This window comes from Ursus arctos, unplaced genomic scaffold, assembly GCF_023065955.2.
Source record: "Ursus arctos isolate Adak ecotype North America unplaced genomic scaffold, UrsArc2.0 scaffold_29, whole genome shotgun sequence".
NCBI classification, from domain to species: domain Eukaryota; kingdom Metazoa; phylum Chordata; class Mammalia; order Carnivora; family Ursidae; genus Ursus; species Ursus arctos.
The window spans coordinates 7,438,895-7,456,750 of NW_026622974.1; the positions used below are offsets into that span (position 1 = coordinate 7,438,895).

Sequence of the window (17,856 nt, forward strand, 5' to 3'; positions counted from 1 at the left end):
ATCAAAGAAGTCCAGAAAGGTAGGGTGAAGCCAATGCCATTTTTAGCTGGTGGGAGCAAGGAAAAATAATAATAAAGTTCCTCCCCGCCCCTTCCCTGGGGCTCCATCTCTGAAACTGCCTCTTAAAAACAGAAAGTTCTTAGGCGACATGACTCAACGGTTACCCTTAAATGTATACATCCTTTTAAATTTGAAGTAACTGAAAATTATCCATTACGACTTCGGCCACTGTGATGATTGTGCCTTTTGCACACTTTTCAGGGGCTCCTGGCCTGGGAAGAAAGTAGAGAATGAAACCCAGCTTGTCCTCCTCCTGTCAAGCCACCCACAACTGCTCAGGGCTTCATCCACCCCTTCAGCTCAGGGAAAAGGGCACCATTTTTTTCAAATTCATCCATCTTGGCTCAGGCAGTATGTCCTACAGTTGCTTCTGCCCATGGGGACACCTTCTCATAATTCACAGGGTCACCGTAGAAGCTAGCAGCTCGGATGGAAACCATCTGAAATGGTTTCCAAGTACCTTCATTTTTCCAAGAAGGGAAAAAAGCCTCCTGTCCCTCTTTAATATTATCCTTGACTAATTGGAACATGGCAGCCATTCTTCCCCAGGTGCCATCAAGAATATATGCTTGCCTGCTCTTTGGCACAGAAACCAAATACTCTCAACTCTGTATGCATCAGGCTTAATTCTTTCCACTGCCTCAATTATTTTCAGGTAGTTAAGTGGGGCATTTAGAGTGGCTTGTCAGACGCTCGAGCCCCAGGGGGTCACTCAGTGCTGTGGAGAAGCAAGACACTAAATATGCCTCTGGAATATTTCAGTCACTTGAAGAAAGGTTAAGGTTCCAGAGAATGTCCTACAGCAGCTTTCAAATCTGCCCCACGCTGGGCCTCTCATCTGGCAGGTGCCCCCAAGTGATTAGCGGTGACTAATTATGGTTCCCAGGCATTGGCCAGAGAAAAGACAAATGGGAATAACTTACTGAGTACAATGATACCCACTGTCTTTTTTACAATTTAGACCTTCTTTAAAGCAACAAACCTATTTGTACATGTCACTTTCACCTACCAAGGATGAATAGCACAAGAAAAACAGTGAAAACTCGCCAGTATTCCTTGATTAGGTGGTATCTAATTTAACTGTTAACTGATGTAGTATTTAAAACGAATGCTCGGTTATCATTTTCCCACCCTCAGGTCATCACAGTCCACTTCATTTTTTTATTTTTTCAACCTTTCTTCAGCGACACTTAAACTACAGTAAATCATCTTCTTGTTTACCCTTTGCTGCACATTTACAACTGGATTGATTTGGACTCAATGCGTTTATGCTTAGCTTGAGTCTTGCTATTGAACTACCTGAATTCTCTGCCTTACATTCCTTTACTTGAATGTTCATGCTGGTGGATGGCCAAATTTATTTCTAGAACCTGTTTTCCATGGTAGAGTTTAGAGATGGTGAAGCCCAGTGGGTAATGAACTAGAATTAAACATCCAGAGGACTTGTACTTACTGTATCAACCTAGATAGACTAAGTCACACTCCTAAGAACAAACCCCCAAATCCCAGTGGTTTAAAGCAACAAAGGATTTTTTTTTTTTTCTTGTCATGTTACATGTTCCTCATGGGCTGGCCAGGACTCTGCTCTGTGTCATCACTCTCCTCACCCCACAACCTGAACTGCCTGGGCAGGCACCACCTGGCACGATGCCAGATGCCCCAGCAGTGTGAAAAGAACATTCTGCAGGGTCAAACACTCGTAATTAAATACTTGACCTGGAAGTGCCAGGTCACTTCTGCTTTGGGCAGAACAAGCCAGAGGGGTCCAGGGAACACAATTCTGATATATGGTTAGGAGGTAGAAAAGCAGAAAGACACCACCCTTATTGGGTTCTCATGACAATTAAAGGCTTTAACGTTTATAAAGCATTTGGAAGAGTGCCTGGCACCTTGCTATATGCTATATAAGTATTCGCTGCTATTATTGCTAATTATTATTATTATTAAACTGAATAAATTCATAATTTTTGGAGGCCATTATTAAGTCAGGCTTCTCCTTATTGAATTGCATTTGGCTAAATGTTTCATGGTGGTTGTTTCCCTGTTCTCCTTTAGCTACTAGTGAATGCCAATATCCCATGGAGCAAACCCTCACCTATCTTCAGAACAGACGCAGGGCAGCCCCCAGGATATCCTTCCAGCCTCACCTGTCTCAAGATGAGTTTCTGTAGCCCAGCAGGATCCAGAAAGGCAAACCCGGGGGAACATGCCAACGGGAAATGAACCCTAGCAACTTTTAGGTGTTGCATGCTGCGAAGATCCCAGTTCTAAATGTGCTTCATACAAAAATATTTATGTTTCAAGCTGTAGCATGCAAACAGCAATCTGCATTTATTGGTTGCAGATGCCAATTTCCTCCAGCTCCGGTTCTCTTCTGTGTTATATAAACAAATCTCAACCATCTGGACCACAACAAGCCACTCTGAAGTATGTGCTCACTCCTTGCAAAAAGCATCAAATCAAAAATATAATCTCACAGAATTCTGCCTAACAGAAAATTGGAGTGAACAATTTTCACAAAGCTGTTTTTAAAATGTTCTTTAGGTGTCAGAATAGGATAAATAGGATAGCAGAAAGGAACGTCTCAGAGTATTTATTACTTTGGTAAACAGAAACAAGCATAAGAAGATCATATCCTATGGTGTTACCTATATTAACCGTCCAATATAGAGGCTTCCAAATTAGTTCAAAAAGGAAAAGGGCTCAGAAAAATTGTCTCAGACAGGTGGAAAGACAGAGAGGAGATTGGTACAAGACTCATTCAAGATAGTCAGAGAGCAGGGGCGCCTGGGTGGCACAGCGGTTAAGCGTCTGCCTTCGGCTCAGGGTGTGATCCCAGCGTTCTGGGATCGAGCCCCACATCAGGCTCCTCCGCTATGAGCCTGCTTCTTCCTCTCCCATTCCCCCTGCTTGTGTTCCCTCTCTCGCTGGCTGTCTCTATCTCTGTCGAATAAATAAATAAAATCTTAAAAAAAAAAAAAAAAAGATAGTCAGAGAGCAAAAGCTTTAATTCCTACCCAGCTAAGGAAGTTAAAAAGCAACTGCAAGGAACAATCTAAACTATAGTCCATCAATACCAAGAAACAATGAACCGGAAGTAGACTGCACCAAGAAAGAAAGGACTCTGCCCAAACAAGTTCCGTAGGTTGCCACCTACCCACCTGGACCTCTGAAATGAACACTAAGCATCATTTCTAACGTCTTATCTCCCTGATATAACTCTAGGCTGCTAAGTGCATCTTCTTCCCAAGGCCAATATTTTAGAACATCAGCGTGGCCGGCTTTGTCCACAGGCAAATGCAGGAGTGCTAGAAATGCTTCTTGTTCTTTTTCCCTCTACCTAAAATATCTCTTCAACAGCTTAGCACAGAGCCTAAAATGTCCACCCTTTGAGAAAGACAATGATCATAAGTCTTTGTGATTTAAATGCATGATCTTTGAACATTGTGGAAAGAATTTCCTGAGATTGGCATACAAAACAAGTGAGTTTTGTTAAGATAGTGAAAAACAACAGAGGTAAATAGAAGACTATAAAGGTCTGGAACTTAAAGAAAAAGACGTGGCAGGGAAAATGAGGGGCCCCAAGGCTCCCCAAAACCATTTTTTCTAGTGTCCCGTGATCATGCCTCCTTGCTACTGTCAGCTCATTTGGTGCCTGATCATCTTGCTTTGTCATCCTTAACCATGTATATAGAGTTAGTATATGTAGTTAAACCAAAACTCAATCTAGATCAGATTATTTGATATCCTATAGACTTTCCTCAAATGAGGGCTATAAAATCATACCAAGGTAGAAGAATTTCCATCTGATTTAATAAGTCCAATTATGTAGACATTGGCCAATTATAAAATTCATCTCCTTGGCTATAACAATGTGGTCTAAATAATTTTAAACTGGCTCCATTGAACTACACATCTTGTTGATTTCAACTCAATATTTTATTGAGGTCATTTTAAAGCCAAATACTTTCGGTCAAGCTGCAATGTACCAACTTTGTACACAAATTAAATGAGAGTATTTTGTAATCCATGTTTCAATCACAGATCAGAGTATCAGAACAGATGTGGGAACTCTCCCCAAGCTTCTGTCTTACTTGATAACCAAACCTGGTTCAGTAGATCGTCATGCTTGAGCAGAGCTCCAGAATGGGATAAGGTCTTACTGTTTCAATCCACCAGGAAGTATTTAATCAGGAAAGAATCAAAATCCTCTTTTGCCCTCTAAGGAAAATCCTTCTAATTGTTGATTAATTTAGATAAACAGATGACAAAATGAGAAAACAGAGAATCTTGTTTCATAGTTAATGTCAGATAGATTTCAGGACGGGGGGTGGAATTACTGGCTCTAAGTAAATTATAATCTGTGTTATAAACTGGTTATAATCCAAGAGCAAAATTCCCAGTTTCTTTCAAAGAGATCATGTGCCATTTTCTTACTTCAAATAGTCAAGGGATCACAACACTGGAGGTTCTAATCATATCTAAGGCCTTGGATTTCAAGCTATTTTTAGCCTATCATTTTAATGTTCAACTCCAAAGTAGTATCAATATAAAACTATCTTTATAATTCCTAATCCTCCAGGCTATCCAAATTGCTTACAAAACCAATAAAATCCAGGTTAAAAAAAAAAAAATACTTCTCCAGTAATTGTTTTCAGGCAAAGGAGTTTGGAGTTCAGCAATTGGCAAAATCAGCCCAAGTTTGTGAAATGGCAATCATAAATCCTACTCTTACATCTCATACCAAGGCATTTACTTTAGTTTAGGAAAAAAGGCCCTTCCCTCCAAAAAATGTTGCCTATGTTTTATAATATACTATAATAGTGGATGTTTGCAATTAGAAATCCACAGGGAAGGTTTGATCTATTCAGAAATCCCACTAAAAAGGTCAGAGAAATCTAAAATGAACTTTAAAAAAGATCTCCAAGCAGAATATTTAACTCTGATTTCCCAGAATACTTACATTGAAACAAGTTTGTTTCTTAAAATGAGAAGCTTCATTTTCTGGAAAATACTTGTACACAGACAACCTCATTCCCCAGTCATTTCAAATCAACCACTTTTACTCAACTTCTTACCACACACTTAACAATTCCACCCTATGTGGTGTCACTGAGCAAAGCAGGACTCAGATGACCAGCCAACTTACCTTTCTAATAACGCCTGTGGGACTCAGATCACAGCTATGTTGGGAATATTCATCAGACTGCAGGATGGGTAGGGGTGCAAGAGAGCTTATACCATTTTGAGAAAGGCAAATCATGGTTTTGGCAGAATAGGAAAAAATAAAACTTTTTTTTAACAACATCTGCTTCCTAGCCCAAGCTGTATCTCCTGCAATCGCTAGTCCTAACACCACTTGCTCTGATAGGCCTGCGAGTCTGCGAGGATGGGATTCATTCAACATCTACAACCTTGTCACAGTTAGTTGATAACAAAATAGGCTTTTCTCCTCCTGCTAAGCATGCCAAGAATAGAGCCAACCACACATTTTCCAAAACTTCAAAACATCAATCACAAATATTCCATAGAAATATTTTGGGATCATGTCACGTCTCCCCATGATTCCAAAGCAGAAAAGGCTCATTACCTTGCTCTCTTCTCCTTCAAACACTGACTGGTGAACGTTGCACGCAAACAATGAGTTGGGGAGGTCATTGAAGTCAGTGATTGCTTGAAAGGCTTCCTCTGCAAAACACCGAGTTACAGCCCAGTCTCTGTCTATGCAGCAGAGCAAGAAAAGTCCTCCATCCTCTGGGATGTGCCCCTGCTGCCCCAGGCTCCTCATTCCAATGAAGTAGGATTCTCCCCTCATTCCTGAGGACACAAAGACAGAGATGTGTTAGAGCAGACACTGATTCCTTCACACTTGGTTCTAAGACCACGGTTCTAGAGTGTGGGGCAGAGCAGGTGAGTGTGATGAGAAGCAGGGACTATGAGAAGGGAGAAGACCGAGAAAGTTCACATTACCCTCTTGATCTCTGAGTCACTATTTCCCATCCAGCTCTGCCTCCAGGCAACAATCCAGCCAGCTCTATGGTCAAAAAAACCTACTTAACCAAGATATGAATTGGAGGCTGGGGCTCTAGCCCAGCTGCCCAGCGTTTACAAGATGTAGGACCTGGGAAAATTATGTAAACTCTCTGAGCCTTTGCTTCCTTATGAAAATCAAATAGACTCAGGAAGTGCTTTGACAAGTTATACGATGAATTATAGAACACCACCACTGCTGCCACCAACACTACTAATGCCTGTCTCTTATTGAGTTCCAGGAACGGTTCTAAATGATTGACATGCATGAACTGACCTCTTAAATCTCCACAATAATTTATGAGATTGGTACCAGTGCTATCCCCATTTTACAGATGGAAAAACTGAAGAACAAAGCAAGGAAGCAACTTTTACTATGTCGGTGATAAAATGGCAGGACTAGAATTCAACCCCAGGGAATTTGGCACCAGAGCTCACTTCTCTGTACCATAGAAATGAAACAGGTCAAAATTAGTGCACGTCTGTATTTAAGGAAGTACAATCTACTTTATCACCACCTGAATCCTGATCGTGGTAACTCTAATAGTTAATGGTTTATCCATAATAAAGACACACACACACACACACACACACACACACACACACACCCCTACCTTCTGCCTGGGATGATTAAGCAATTGGTGAATCCTGGATTTTAAAAAATAAGTACTATTTTGGTTAAGCCACAGTATATAGCTCCTTTCCTCATAGCCCACATTACAAAATTTTCTAGTATTCATCTTATCTAGCTGTGTTGAATCATTCTATTATTTCCTCACTCCAACATTTCAAATTCTATGCAACTGCAGCCCGTTGGAGAGTTTTATTATTTTTTGAAATAATTTGTCCATGTGTATACAGATAAGATCGACGGATACCTCTAATGTGGCTGCTGGGTCACCTTCAGCAAGTTCCATTTCCCCAGTCCCAGCATCGCGGAGTATAGGACAGATGCGTTGGTGCCACAGAGTCTCTCTCTGTCCTCGTGACATTTGTTAGACACAAATTCTGACCCCCAGACAAGTATGGGTTCCCTTGTATATCTCTCTCGAATTCTGAATATATCATTCAGGTGATGAGGTTGTTTTTCTGTTTCTATTTTCCTAGAAACAAAGCCCAATGAAAAGCATCACTTGGGGGTGCCGGGGTGGCTCAGTCATTAAGCATCTGCCTTCGGCTCAGGGCGTGATCCCTGCATTCTGGGATCAAGCCCCACATCAGGCTCCTCCACTGGGAGCCTACTTCTTCCTCTCCCACTCCCCCTGCTTGTGTTCCCTCTCTCGCTGGCTGTCTCTCGCTCTGTCAAATAAATAAATGAAATCTTTAAAAAGAAAAGAAAAGAAAAGAAAAGAAAAGAAAAGAAAAGAAAAGAAAAGGAAAGAAAAGAAAAGCATCACTTGATGGCAATATAAATAATGCATTACAGCATTACGTATAAAATCTTGGGCTTGGTTGGGACAGGAGCCAGAAATTTAAAAATTTGAGGCAATAACTCTAAAAGCAGATCATTGCAATTGTGGTAAACAAAAATGTTATTCCATTCCTGTATTTTAAAGTTCTTAAAATTCCAATTAATATATTTTCTATGTTTAAATCAACAAAGTATTTATTTTAAAATAGAAATATGGTATAGCTTTCAAGCTTTGTTTTTTTCTATAATTAATCCAAAATATATGAATATTTGTACTTACAAAAATTTGAATGCAATATTTAAATGTATTTTTTTCCCTTCAAATTTATATTTATACCGTTGCTTCAAATATTTACTGTAATATGCATAATAACCGTCATTTATTATTAGAGTACTAATTACTTTAATAGTAAGAATAATCACTAAGAGCATTAAAATGGTATTATTTTCATCAGTGGATTACAGGAAACCTCTTAATAATGAAGTCAGAATCATCCAGTAGCATGAAGTACAGCTATTCTGTGTCAATACTGATTTTATTTTTAACCCTGTACTTCTTATTTAAAAATTTTAAATTAAACAAAACTGATCCCAAAATGTTCCTAAATGTTTTCTGAGAATGTTTCAATTACTCTTTTTCCAAAAGAAATAAAAATCCATTGCTGAACAAATTAATTAAATAGACGGAATATTAAGCCTTACCCAGGGCTCGTTTTAACCTACTCAAATAGCCTTAACTTCTGTTCTAAGCTGTAACAATACGATTATCTTCAAGAGACTTTATTTTAAGCTCATTACTTTCAGTAAAGATTTAAAAGGTGAATGCATTTTTGGCAAACAACCTATTCTACTTATGTGGAGAAATATTTTAGAAGAGCTTTGAACAAAGGAACCCAATTTCTCTTTCCAGTCCCATTACTGAGTCAGCTCGCAATCTGGAGAAGTCAATCGATCATTCGATGACTCAGTTTATCTTTATAAAAGGAGAACAAAAACATCTCTCTGCCTCCCTTCCTCTGCAGAGGAGGAAGAGGTGGGGCAATGAAAGAGAAGTGGAAGAACTGATCAAAATCAGCAGTAACTACTACATAAAAGGATCAGTAATATAAAATACTGTAAAAACACGACATTATGATAATCTTAGGGCAAGACTATTATGCTTTGGTATTACCACTAACCTTTAGCAAATGCAAGCAAACACAAAGAAAGGGAAGCTCTGAAGACCAAAAGAACTCCTAAAAAGAAATGTGAAGGTCCCAGATAGCTCAAAAGAGCTAGTTTATCTTTTTAAATTCATTTCAGAACGCTGAACTATTGTAAAACAACTTCGAAGCAACAGCTGCCTACACAGCGTAAGAAGCTTTACATGTAACATCCTTATTTCTAAATCTGAGGTTGGTCCTCCGAAAGAGAGGAGCTGCCTTCAGCTCCAGAGACACCTCTTGTGGGGGGGTTTCCCAACCTCTCCCATGGCCCGTGAACACGGCCTCCTTCCTCGGCACGCCTTGGGCTCCCCGCACCGCCTTCTCCCATGGATCACCCTGCACTACGCTCACTGCTTTACTGGTCTGCATCTCAAACCAGACTAGGTGTCTCATGAGAAGAGAGACTGACCTGTCTTCATTGGTGTATCTTCAGCCTGGTTCATATAGAAAGGCCTCAAAATAATCTTTGACGGAATTAATGAATTATGTTCAAAAAATAACAGACAAGCAAATGAGTTACAGTGATCAACTTAAAATATGTACACGAATAGTATTTACTTCAAATGTGTCCACTAATACTGAAAACAACCTGCTCACTTCGATGTTAAGGTTAGATTTATAAAATGGAATTGTTTTTTAAGATTTTATTTATTTATTTGAGAGAGAGTGAGCAAGCACAAGAGGGAGGAGGAGGGTCAGAGGGAGAAGCAGACTCCCCGCCGAGTGGGGAGCCTTACACGGGGCTCGATCCTGGGTCTCCAGGATCATGACCTGAGCTGAAGGCCGATGTTTAACCGACTGAGCCACCAAGGTGCCCCTAACATGGAATTTTATAAATGGAAGATAGCAAGAACCACTCAAAGGATTCCTCTAGCTAAAAAGAAAAATCTGCAGTGTATAATTAAAAAAACATAAATGTTATTTTAATTATACAAGTTCACTGAGGAAAAAAACTGAAAAATTCAGAAAGGTATTTTAAAAAGAAAATAGAAGCAAACCATAATCCTACTATCTAGAGAAAATTGTACTGTTTGGTATATTTAGTTCTAGTGCTTTTTCACATGTATAATTTCTGAACAAAATTGGGATCCTTCTGTTTCGTATCCCACTTCTCGAAACATTGATATAATCAAGAGCAGTTCCCTGTACCATTATAAATTCTATGAAAACACTAATTGTAATAGACACATAGTATCCCAGTGTATGGATCTGTCATTATTTATTTAACCATTCTTCTGTTATTTGACATTTAGAAAGCATAAATTTCCATCATCATGTGATCTCATAAAGGAAAACCACTATCCACTATTAAAATATAAAGGGTCCTGGGGCACCTGGGTGGCTCAGTCAGTTAAGCGTCTGCCTTCAGCTCAGGTCATGATCTCAGGGTCCTGGGATCAAGCCCCGAGTTGTGTTCCTTGTTGAGGGGGGAGCCTACTTCTACCTCTTCCTCTGCCTGCTGCTCCCCCTGCTTGTGCTCTCTCTCTCAGTCTGAGTCAAACAAATAAATAAAATCTTAAAAAATACACACACACACACACACACACACACACACACACGTATATATATATCCCCCCCCCCCCCGGAAGAACCTCAAAACCTCTTCACATGCAGAGAAGACACATTTTATGACATGCTGGAAGGGGCCCCAGGGGTAGTACACTTGGGTTCCACTCCTTCTCAATGCTGCATGCCTTCTGGACTGTGGTTTTCACATCAGCAAAATGAAGAAAGAACGTGACTTTGTCTATCTTGCGGTCTACCACGAACGTCAAATGAGATGAAGCACATGAATGTCTTTCGAAGCCTCCAAAATGATATCTGAATTAAAGCTATTTATTACCCCTTCTCAGCTCATCCAGAGCAAGGCAACAGCAGAGGAACCAGGCCCTATGGAGGTAGTCGCCATCCACCACTGTTAAGTGTGTGGACACGTGAATGTCCATAAGGGTTAAGCCCATATCATTCAAATGAGAAACGGATAGAGATGCTCCCCAATATTTGGTAAGAGTGTGGCTGGTGACTCCGGTAGGAGGGAATGATGACTGTAACACAAAAGGGAGCAACTGAAATAGAACACAAACAATCCTGTCCCTCCCAAACACCCAAGCATTATAACACAACGCTGGTTATAATCCTACAAAGTTAGTAGCAATGAGAATATCAATGCTTGAATTTGACTCATTGTAATGAAGGAGGAAGCTTGAAGACAGGAAGATTTTCAACTATTTCGCTATTTTGCTATAATGTGAAAATGATTTTATCCGAGATCCTCAGATAACCTTGTAGCACTTACTATTTAAACATTAGAAGGCTTGAAATGAAGACAGTACAGCTCCTACTATGAAGACCAGTCACCTGAAACTTAAAGATCCCCATTCAGTATCAAAGAATTAGCAAATGGGGGCGCCTGGGTGGCACAGCGGTTAAGCGTCTGCCTTCGGCTCAGGGCGTGATCCCGGCGTTCTGGGATCGAGCCCCACATCAGTCTCCTCTGCTATGAGCCTGCTTCTTCCTCTCCCACTCCCCCTGCTTGTGTTCCCTCTCTCGCTGGCTGTCTCTATCTCTGTCGAATAAATAAATAAAATCTTAAAAAAAAAAGAAGAATTAGCAAATGAATAAATGTTTGTTGCACAAATAAGGGAATAAATTCTCCCTCAATAAACAAGAATAATGTATTGCTGGGTTTCTACACAAAGAATTAAGCTTTCCAAAACCCCTACTTTTCATTCCCTGCAAATATTTACTTGGTACACTTAAACCCAGGAGAAGGGACTTCCTAGAGGCATCTGATTCTGTTGGATATCATTATTGTCACAGTATTATCAATATGCATGAGGTTCAGACTTCTGAATTCAGAATTCTAAAAAAATTCCACCTTTCTGGGAATAGGGTATATCTCATGCAAATGGAGAGCCATGCATTTGCTCATAGGATTTCTGGTCTAGAAAGTCTTATATAAGTCTTGGGGTGCCTGGGTGGCGCACTCAGTTAAGCGGCTGCCTTTGTTTCGGCTCATGAGCGAGCCCAATGTCAGACTCCCTGCTCCGCAGGGAGCCTGCTCTCCCTCTCCCTCTGCCCCTCCTCTTGTTTGTGCGAGCTCTCTTTCTCTAATAAATAAATAAAATCTTTAGAAAAAAGTCTTATGTAAGTCTGGATATAAAAGAAGGGGTAATTACAAATAATCCCACGAGAACAGCAGAGAGCCATGGGAAAAAAAATGGAAAAAAAAACCCAAAACCAAAAGCAGATTGTAAACCTCCACAGAGATGCTCATATTCATACTAGCTGCACAATCAAATAAAATCAGTGTTTAACAGTGTGAGGTGTGTCCTATAAAAAAAAAGCTAACCACCACCTTGGAAGGGCTAGGGTGGTAATAATCTCATCTTGAGTCCCCCCAACACGGAGAGACCATCATGGCCAATTCTCAGTACCAGTCACTACAGAAAAACTAGAAGTCTTTCTAAGGATATTATTCAGGCTTATCCAGGGGCCAAAAGTCATGTCATCTGAAAAACAGGGGCATGGGAAGACATAGCCTAGGAAAGCAGTCTTGAGTGAAGCCAGAGTTGCCTTCAACTTCTGAAAGAGGAAATAGAATTTTTGTATATGGTGCTAAGAGAGAAGTCAAACCAAGGAGAAAGAATTCAATTTAATGAAAGGTGCCATGGATCTTTCCACAATTCAGGTTGAAACAGAAACGTCCTGCCTCATGTGCTGGTGAGCAACTTGTATGGGTGACAGCCAATGAGTAAACTCCACGAAGCAGGTGATAAACATCCAGCAGGATGTTCCAGACCGAATCCAAGGACCAGGGGGCTGGCTGCCTGGCATTTCTGTGATGGTCTCTTCTCACCTGGAGATTTTTATCTTTCCATGATTAGAAGAAAATACACAAAAGAGGTAACTATATATCCCTGCGTTTAAAGATGCTCTAGAAAGGGAAATCCGGGGCGCCGGGGTGGCACAGCGGTTGGGCGTCTGCCTTCGGCTCAGGGCGTGATCCCGGCGTTATGGGATCGAGCCCCACATCAGGCTCCTCAGCTAGGAGCCTGCTTCTTCCTCTCCCACTCCCCCTGCTTGTGTTCCCTCTCTCGCTGGCTGTCTCTCTCTCTGTCGAATAAATAAATAAAATCTTTAAAAAAAAAAAAAAAAGAAAGGGAAATCCATAACCTTTAAGAAAAGGTTTCTCCAGTGCTGAAACCTTTAACTGGATACTCACATCTGCCTATATTTTTCATTTTCCAGGTTACGCAAACCAGAAAGAAAGAATTTTTTAAAGAGTAAATAATGATTCACAAACGGGGAAAAATGAGCTAGATGTTAAAAAAAAAAAAAGCAATTTACATTGGCTTTATTTTTCCTTAGACAAAAGAATGTTAAAGATTTAACTTGTCTGCTTTTTAAATGAAGAACAGGAATGTAAGACTTTTAGCAATAAACAGAAAAGAATGCCTCAATTCCATGTTATGGCCAGCTGAGCAGAATAAATAAGGAAAGAGGATAGCTGGAAATGATTAATGAATAATTCACTTTGACTTTAAGTTCAATTTTGATTGAAAAACAAGCCAAGGGATTATGGGAGGTTTGCTGGCTTGAAGGAACTTAAATATGACAACGCCAAATTGACTAGTAAGGATAACAACTAAGAATGCAACGTTGCATTAATAGAGAAGAAATGTCTACAGCTATTTTTTTTTTAAGTTGAATATAAGGTTAAATGAATCCAGTTCAATTTTTTAAAGAAGAGAAAACTCAACTTAAAATTTTACAGTGTTTAAAATCCCTTCGGCTCTAAAACTGACTCTTTAATGACAGCTGGCATGAAACAAGCTTATTAGAAGAAAACTTTTATATGAACAATGATAATTTAAAATTAAATCATATCCTCAGCTATCATTTTTGGTCTGGCCTAATGGGTAAGGTCTTTGTGATGCCCTTTTGGTATTTCAATATCTAGACCCAAAGAGGGTATTTGGTATTTTAATATCTAGACCCTCTTTGGGATATACCAGGCCTTTTGCTCATTTTTGTCCATCTTAAAGGGAGGCTGAAGTATAATATTAGTAACAACAAACCATCCCAGCCATCCTGACATACAAAGGAGAGACATGATATTCTTAGGCTCTGCTCCATAGAAACCCATTAGAGCTCTCTCTGAAATATAATGGGACCTATTTAATTCAGCGGCAGAATTTTCACACCTGCTGAGTTGCGTGAACTTCGTGCTATTCTTGATACCATTTGGGATCTGTCCTGAAAGAATCAGGAACATGCAGTTTTCCACTCATGGTTTTCAAAGGAAATTATCCATATTCCTCAGTCATGGCTCCCTTTAGGACTCCTTCTGGCACCACAGTTCTACCTTCAACTCCCACAGGAAAATAATTCAATTAATTCAGTTCCCCCAGGGAGAAGCTTCTTATGAAGCTTGATAAATTGGAGAGGAGGGGGAGTTGTTTCCATCATCTCCTTTCGTACTAGATTCTATAGGAGTGATGGGTCTACCAACTTGACCAGAATAATGTGCATGCAGGGGTTTAATGCCCATGGTCTCCCAGGAAGATGTGCACATCCTGAGTATTCTTCCAATGGACAGAATAAAAAGGGAAAGAAGAGTCTCAGATTTCCTCAGGGTCAGATGGAACAAGCAGATAGGGCATTTGTATTCCACTCCCACAGCACGAACTGACATCATCAAGAAAATGTGTTTCAAATAGGCTTGTTGCAAGAGAAGAGTCAAGTAGAGAACACACCATCTTTTTGAAAAGTTGGAGGATTGAGGAGGTTGTTCTTAACGGCGGGAAAAACTATTTCTACAAAGAACGACCTACAATGAACCATAGATTTATTAAAGAAAATAAGCAATAGTTAGAACATGCCACCCAAAAGAGAAGAGCTCTGGTCATTGTATTAGCCAAGGTCCCAGTAGGAAACAGATGGCATGCTCAAATTGGCTCATTTGAAAAGAGTTTAATAAAGCAGCTGTTTGCAGAAGTGTGGGTAAGGGATAAGGAAACCACAAAAGATATTTCAAAAACCCTGGGTTAGCACTATCTCTAGACCTCAAGAGGTGGGAGGAGGGGAGGGGTTTTCAGAATGGGGACACACCGGGGGCTTCAAGCAGACGGACCCCTGACAGACCTTTGGTTGAGGGGATATAGCCAATCCACGGAGGCACCACGAAGACGGAACTAGAGGGATAAATATCCCCATCTTGCTCTCTTTCCGTGACCTGCTGTCACCTTCCGTTGGCCAAACCCAACTGCAAACCAGAAGGCAAGGGAACCACAATGTGGAGTATATGGCTCAGCCCCTGGGAGCCCAGTACACAACAGGAAGCGATGGAGAGAGAGGTTCCTGGGATCAAGTGAAGAGATCAAGCACAGTCTTAACAACTAGGTAGTAATCTAAACATTTCATAGGTTAACTTCAATAGAACTTGATTTAAGTATTTAAACCTGAGTCATTTGTAAATGACAGCTCGAATCGGCCTATATAACGTAGCCACAGATTCACCATTCTTATTGTGTTTTTCTGTTTTTTGTTTTAAGAACAGGAAGAAAGAAAGGGGAAAGAGCAACATTGGGTGTGCACCATTGTGGACTATGTATTCTCCAGCCCGGCATGGAGGCAGGAGACCATCCTTTCATTATCGCTGTCAGAAGAAGCTGAAAGAAAGCCCCAAGCCTTTGGATGAGCCTAGCAATTATATGCAAAATAACTTTTCACAGGAGGATAACACTTCAAAAGTGAGCAGCAAAGCAGGTGAAGGTTGCTATGGTAGCTGAAGTCAGATTTATCCTGTCATCTTTCACCTTCTGCATTCAGAGCACTGGGGAGAAACACAGTGAAAAGAATCTAGAGCAGAGAGGGAGAGAAGGGGCACCCCACCTCTGAGAAACTCCAGCCAAGGAGGGTCAGAGTTGTTCAGACCTTCTAAGTAAGAAAGAAAAGCCAGACTGGAAGGCTGCTCCGAGGGGGTGGGGGAGGGATACAGAGTGGCTCAGAACTCATTGGGAGGCCAAGGAGGCAGGTAGCAGGCTCTCTGATAAGATTAGCAAAGGACGAGCAGCTTGATTTTAAGCTCTTTTTAATGCAAGAGGGCAAAGAATGAGGAGAGAGACAAATACCCTTATTTCAGTGCATACAATATGCTTTTTTTCCTCAGAAACAGCTGAACGTCCATGTCATTTCCACATTAAAAATCTTCCGTGTAGGGGCGCCTGGGTGGCACAGCGGTTAAGCGTCTGCCTTCGGCTCAGGGCGTGATCCTGGCGTTGTGGGATCGAGCCCCACATCGGGCTCCTCTGCTATGAGCCTGCTTCTTCCTCTCCCACTCCCCCTGCTTGTGTTCCCTCTCTCGCTGGCTGTCTCTATCTCTGTCGAATAAATAAATAAAATCTTTAAAAAAAAAAAAAATCTTCCGTGTAACTCCCTAAAATATATCAAATTCAATAAAAGATGTTCTTCGGCCCAGCAAACCAGGACCCCCATAAGAAGATGACAGTCTTCCTGTCCAAACGTATCTACTCTCTCACTGGTGTGGAGAAGGAAAGTCCTAGTTGGCACCAAGTTCAAGCTCCGTCAGTAATGACAACAACATCAAACAATTATTGACCGCTCCTTTTGTACGACATTGACAGATGGCTGGGTGGCCCTGACCAGCTTCCTTGAGTTTCCCTCACTTCTCAGCTTAGCTCCTGCCAGCCCCCAGCCCCACCTAGCAACACGCCACTCATCCTGAAGTAATTTCTGGAGCGGCTGCCTTCAGACCCCACTCTGAGCCCCACTGCATGAGATGAGATCATCCCTGACTGACCCCATTGTCCAGTGTTTGTCCCACCTCTTGAGACACTTACTTTGTTTTGCTGCTCTTTGTGCTTTTCTTATTCTTACTCCCCCTCACCCCCCACCCCAGTGTTGAGGGCTGGGTCTTCCCCACCTGAAGAACCCCAGTAGCTGCTAAACAGGACCCCATCCTTGGAAGTTCACCTTTCTTGAATTGAATGGAGTTCAAGTTCTGAATGTGATTCTCAGCTTCCCAACATAGTAGCTATTGGACCTTGGAAAGTTACTTAATTTCTCTGTGTTCAGTTTCCTTACCCATAAAGAACATGAAAAAGAAAACCACGGGCCCAAACTGGCATCCCTTAGGCCAAGGCTAAGTCATCAAACTCCGGCTTAATACCTAAGCTAATTGTAGTTTCAACCTCCCCCACAAATGAGGTCTTAACCAGTCAGTCAGGAATTTTCTGATCAGCACCAATGGTAAGCTATCACAGGGGCCCTCTGCATCCCTCCCAAAGGAAGATATGGCCATCCACTCGGTAAGACCCTCCGGCCTTCCAGGAAGGGGCAGGTGATCTTGCCTGAAACAATCCTTTCTTTCCTGTGGCTAACGACTTTTTTGTCCCGCCCTCCTTCCCGTAAAAACATTCCATTTTGTACAATTCTTTGGAGCTCCTCTCTACTTGTTCGATTAATGAAGCCAATTCGATCTTCAAATTTACTTAGTTGAATTTTTCGTCTTTAACAGCAGGGAACAGAAGGGTATCTGTTAGAGTGCTGGCATGAGGATTTCATAACTAACACAAATAATGCACTTAGAACAATGACTAGGACACACTGTGAGTGCTCAATAAATGTTAACAATTTTTAGTATTGGCCATCTTAGTCCCCAACAGAGCAATTCCTTAACTGTCTCTCACATGACATCTTCTTCTCATTCCCGGAGTCATCAGTCTATTTACACAGAAAGGCACAGAGTATAGAGGAAGGTCAAGTGTGGGCTTTGGAGTTGGTCTGTCAGGTCTGAATCCTGACACTGCTACTTTCTAGCTGTGTGACTTTGGGCATGTTACTGAACGTCTCCAGGCAGTGTATGCTGTAGGGGGACCACAAGGACACCAGCTTCATAGGGTTATTATATGGATTAAATACACCCTTCCTCCACTCCCAAATACCCACATTTTTGGTGAGTATTCTATTTTTCATGTCTTTAGAAGAAGTTGTGCTTCTATGGTAAGAAATGTAAGAACTCAGAAGTCACACAGTCCCAGACTTCACCTGTTGCTGACTGGTGGTGGTGGCTGGGCTCTGGGCTCTAGGTCTGAATCCTCCTTCCATACCCATTTCACTGAGTGA

At 41.2% G+C, this 17,856-nt stretch overlaps 1 protein-coding gene across 3 annotated transcripts in view; it reads right to left on the minus strand.

Annotated features, from left to right (window-relative positions):
• RCAN2 (regulator of calcineurin 2) overlaps positions 1 to 17,856 on the minus strand; it is a 264,666-nt gene that overhangs the window by 216,765 nt on the left and 30,045 nt on the right. For all 3 annotated transcript variants that reach the window (XM_048219640.2, XM_048219642.2, XM_026507320.4), the window contains exon 2: positions 5,651 to 5,877. In XM_048219640.2, the coding sequence (XP_048075597.1) occupies positions 5,651 to 5,875 (225 nt within the window). In that variant the 5' untranslated portion in view covers positions 5,876 to 5,877. The remainder of the gene's footprint in view (positions 1 to 5,650; positions 5,878 to 17,856) is intronic.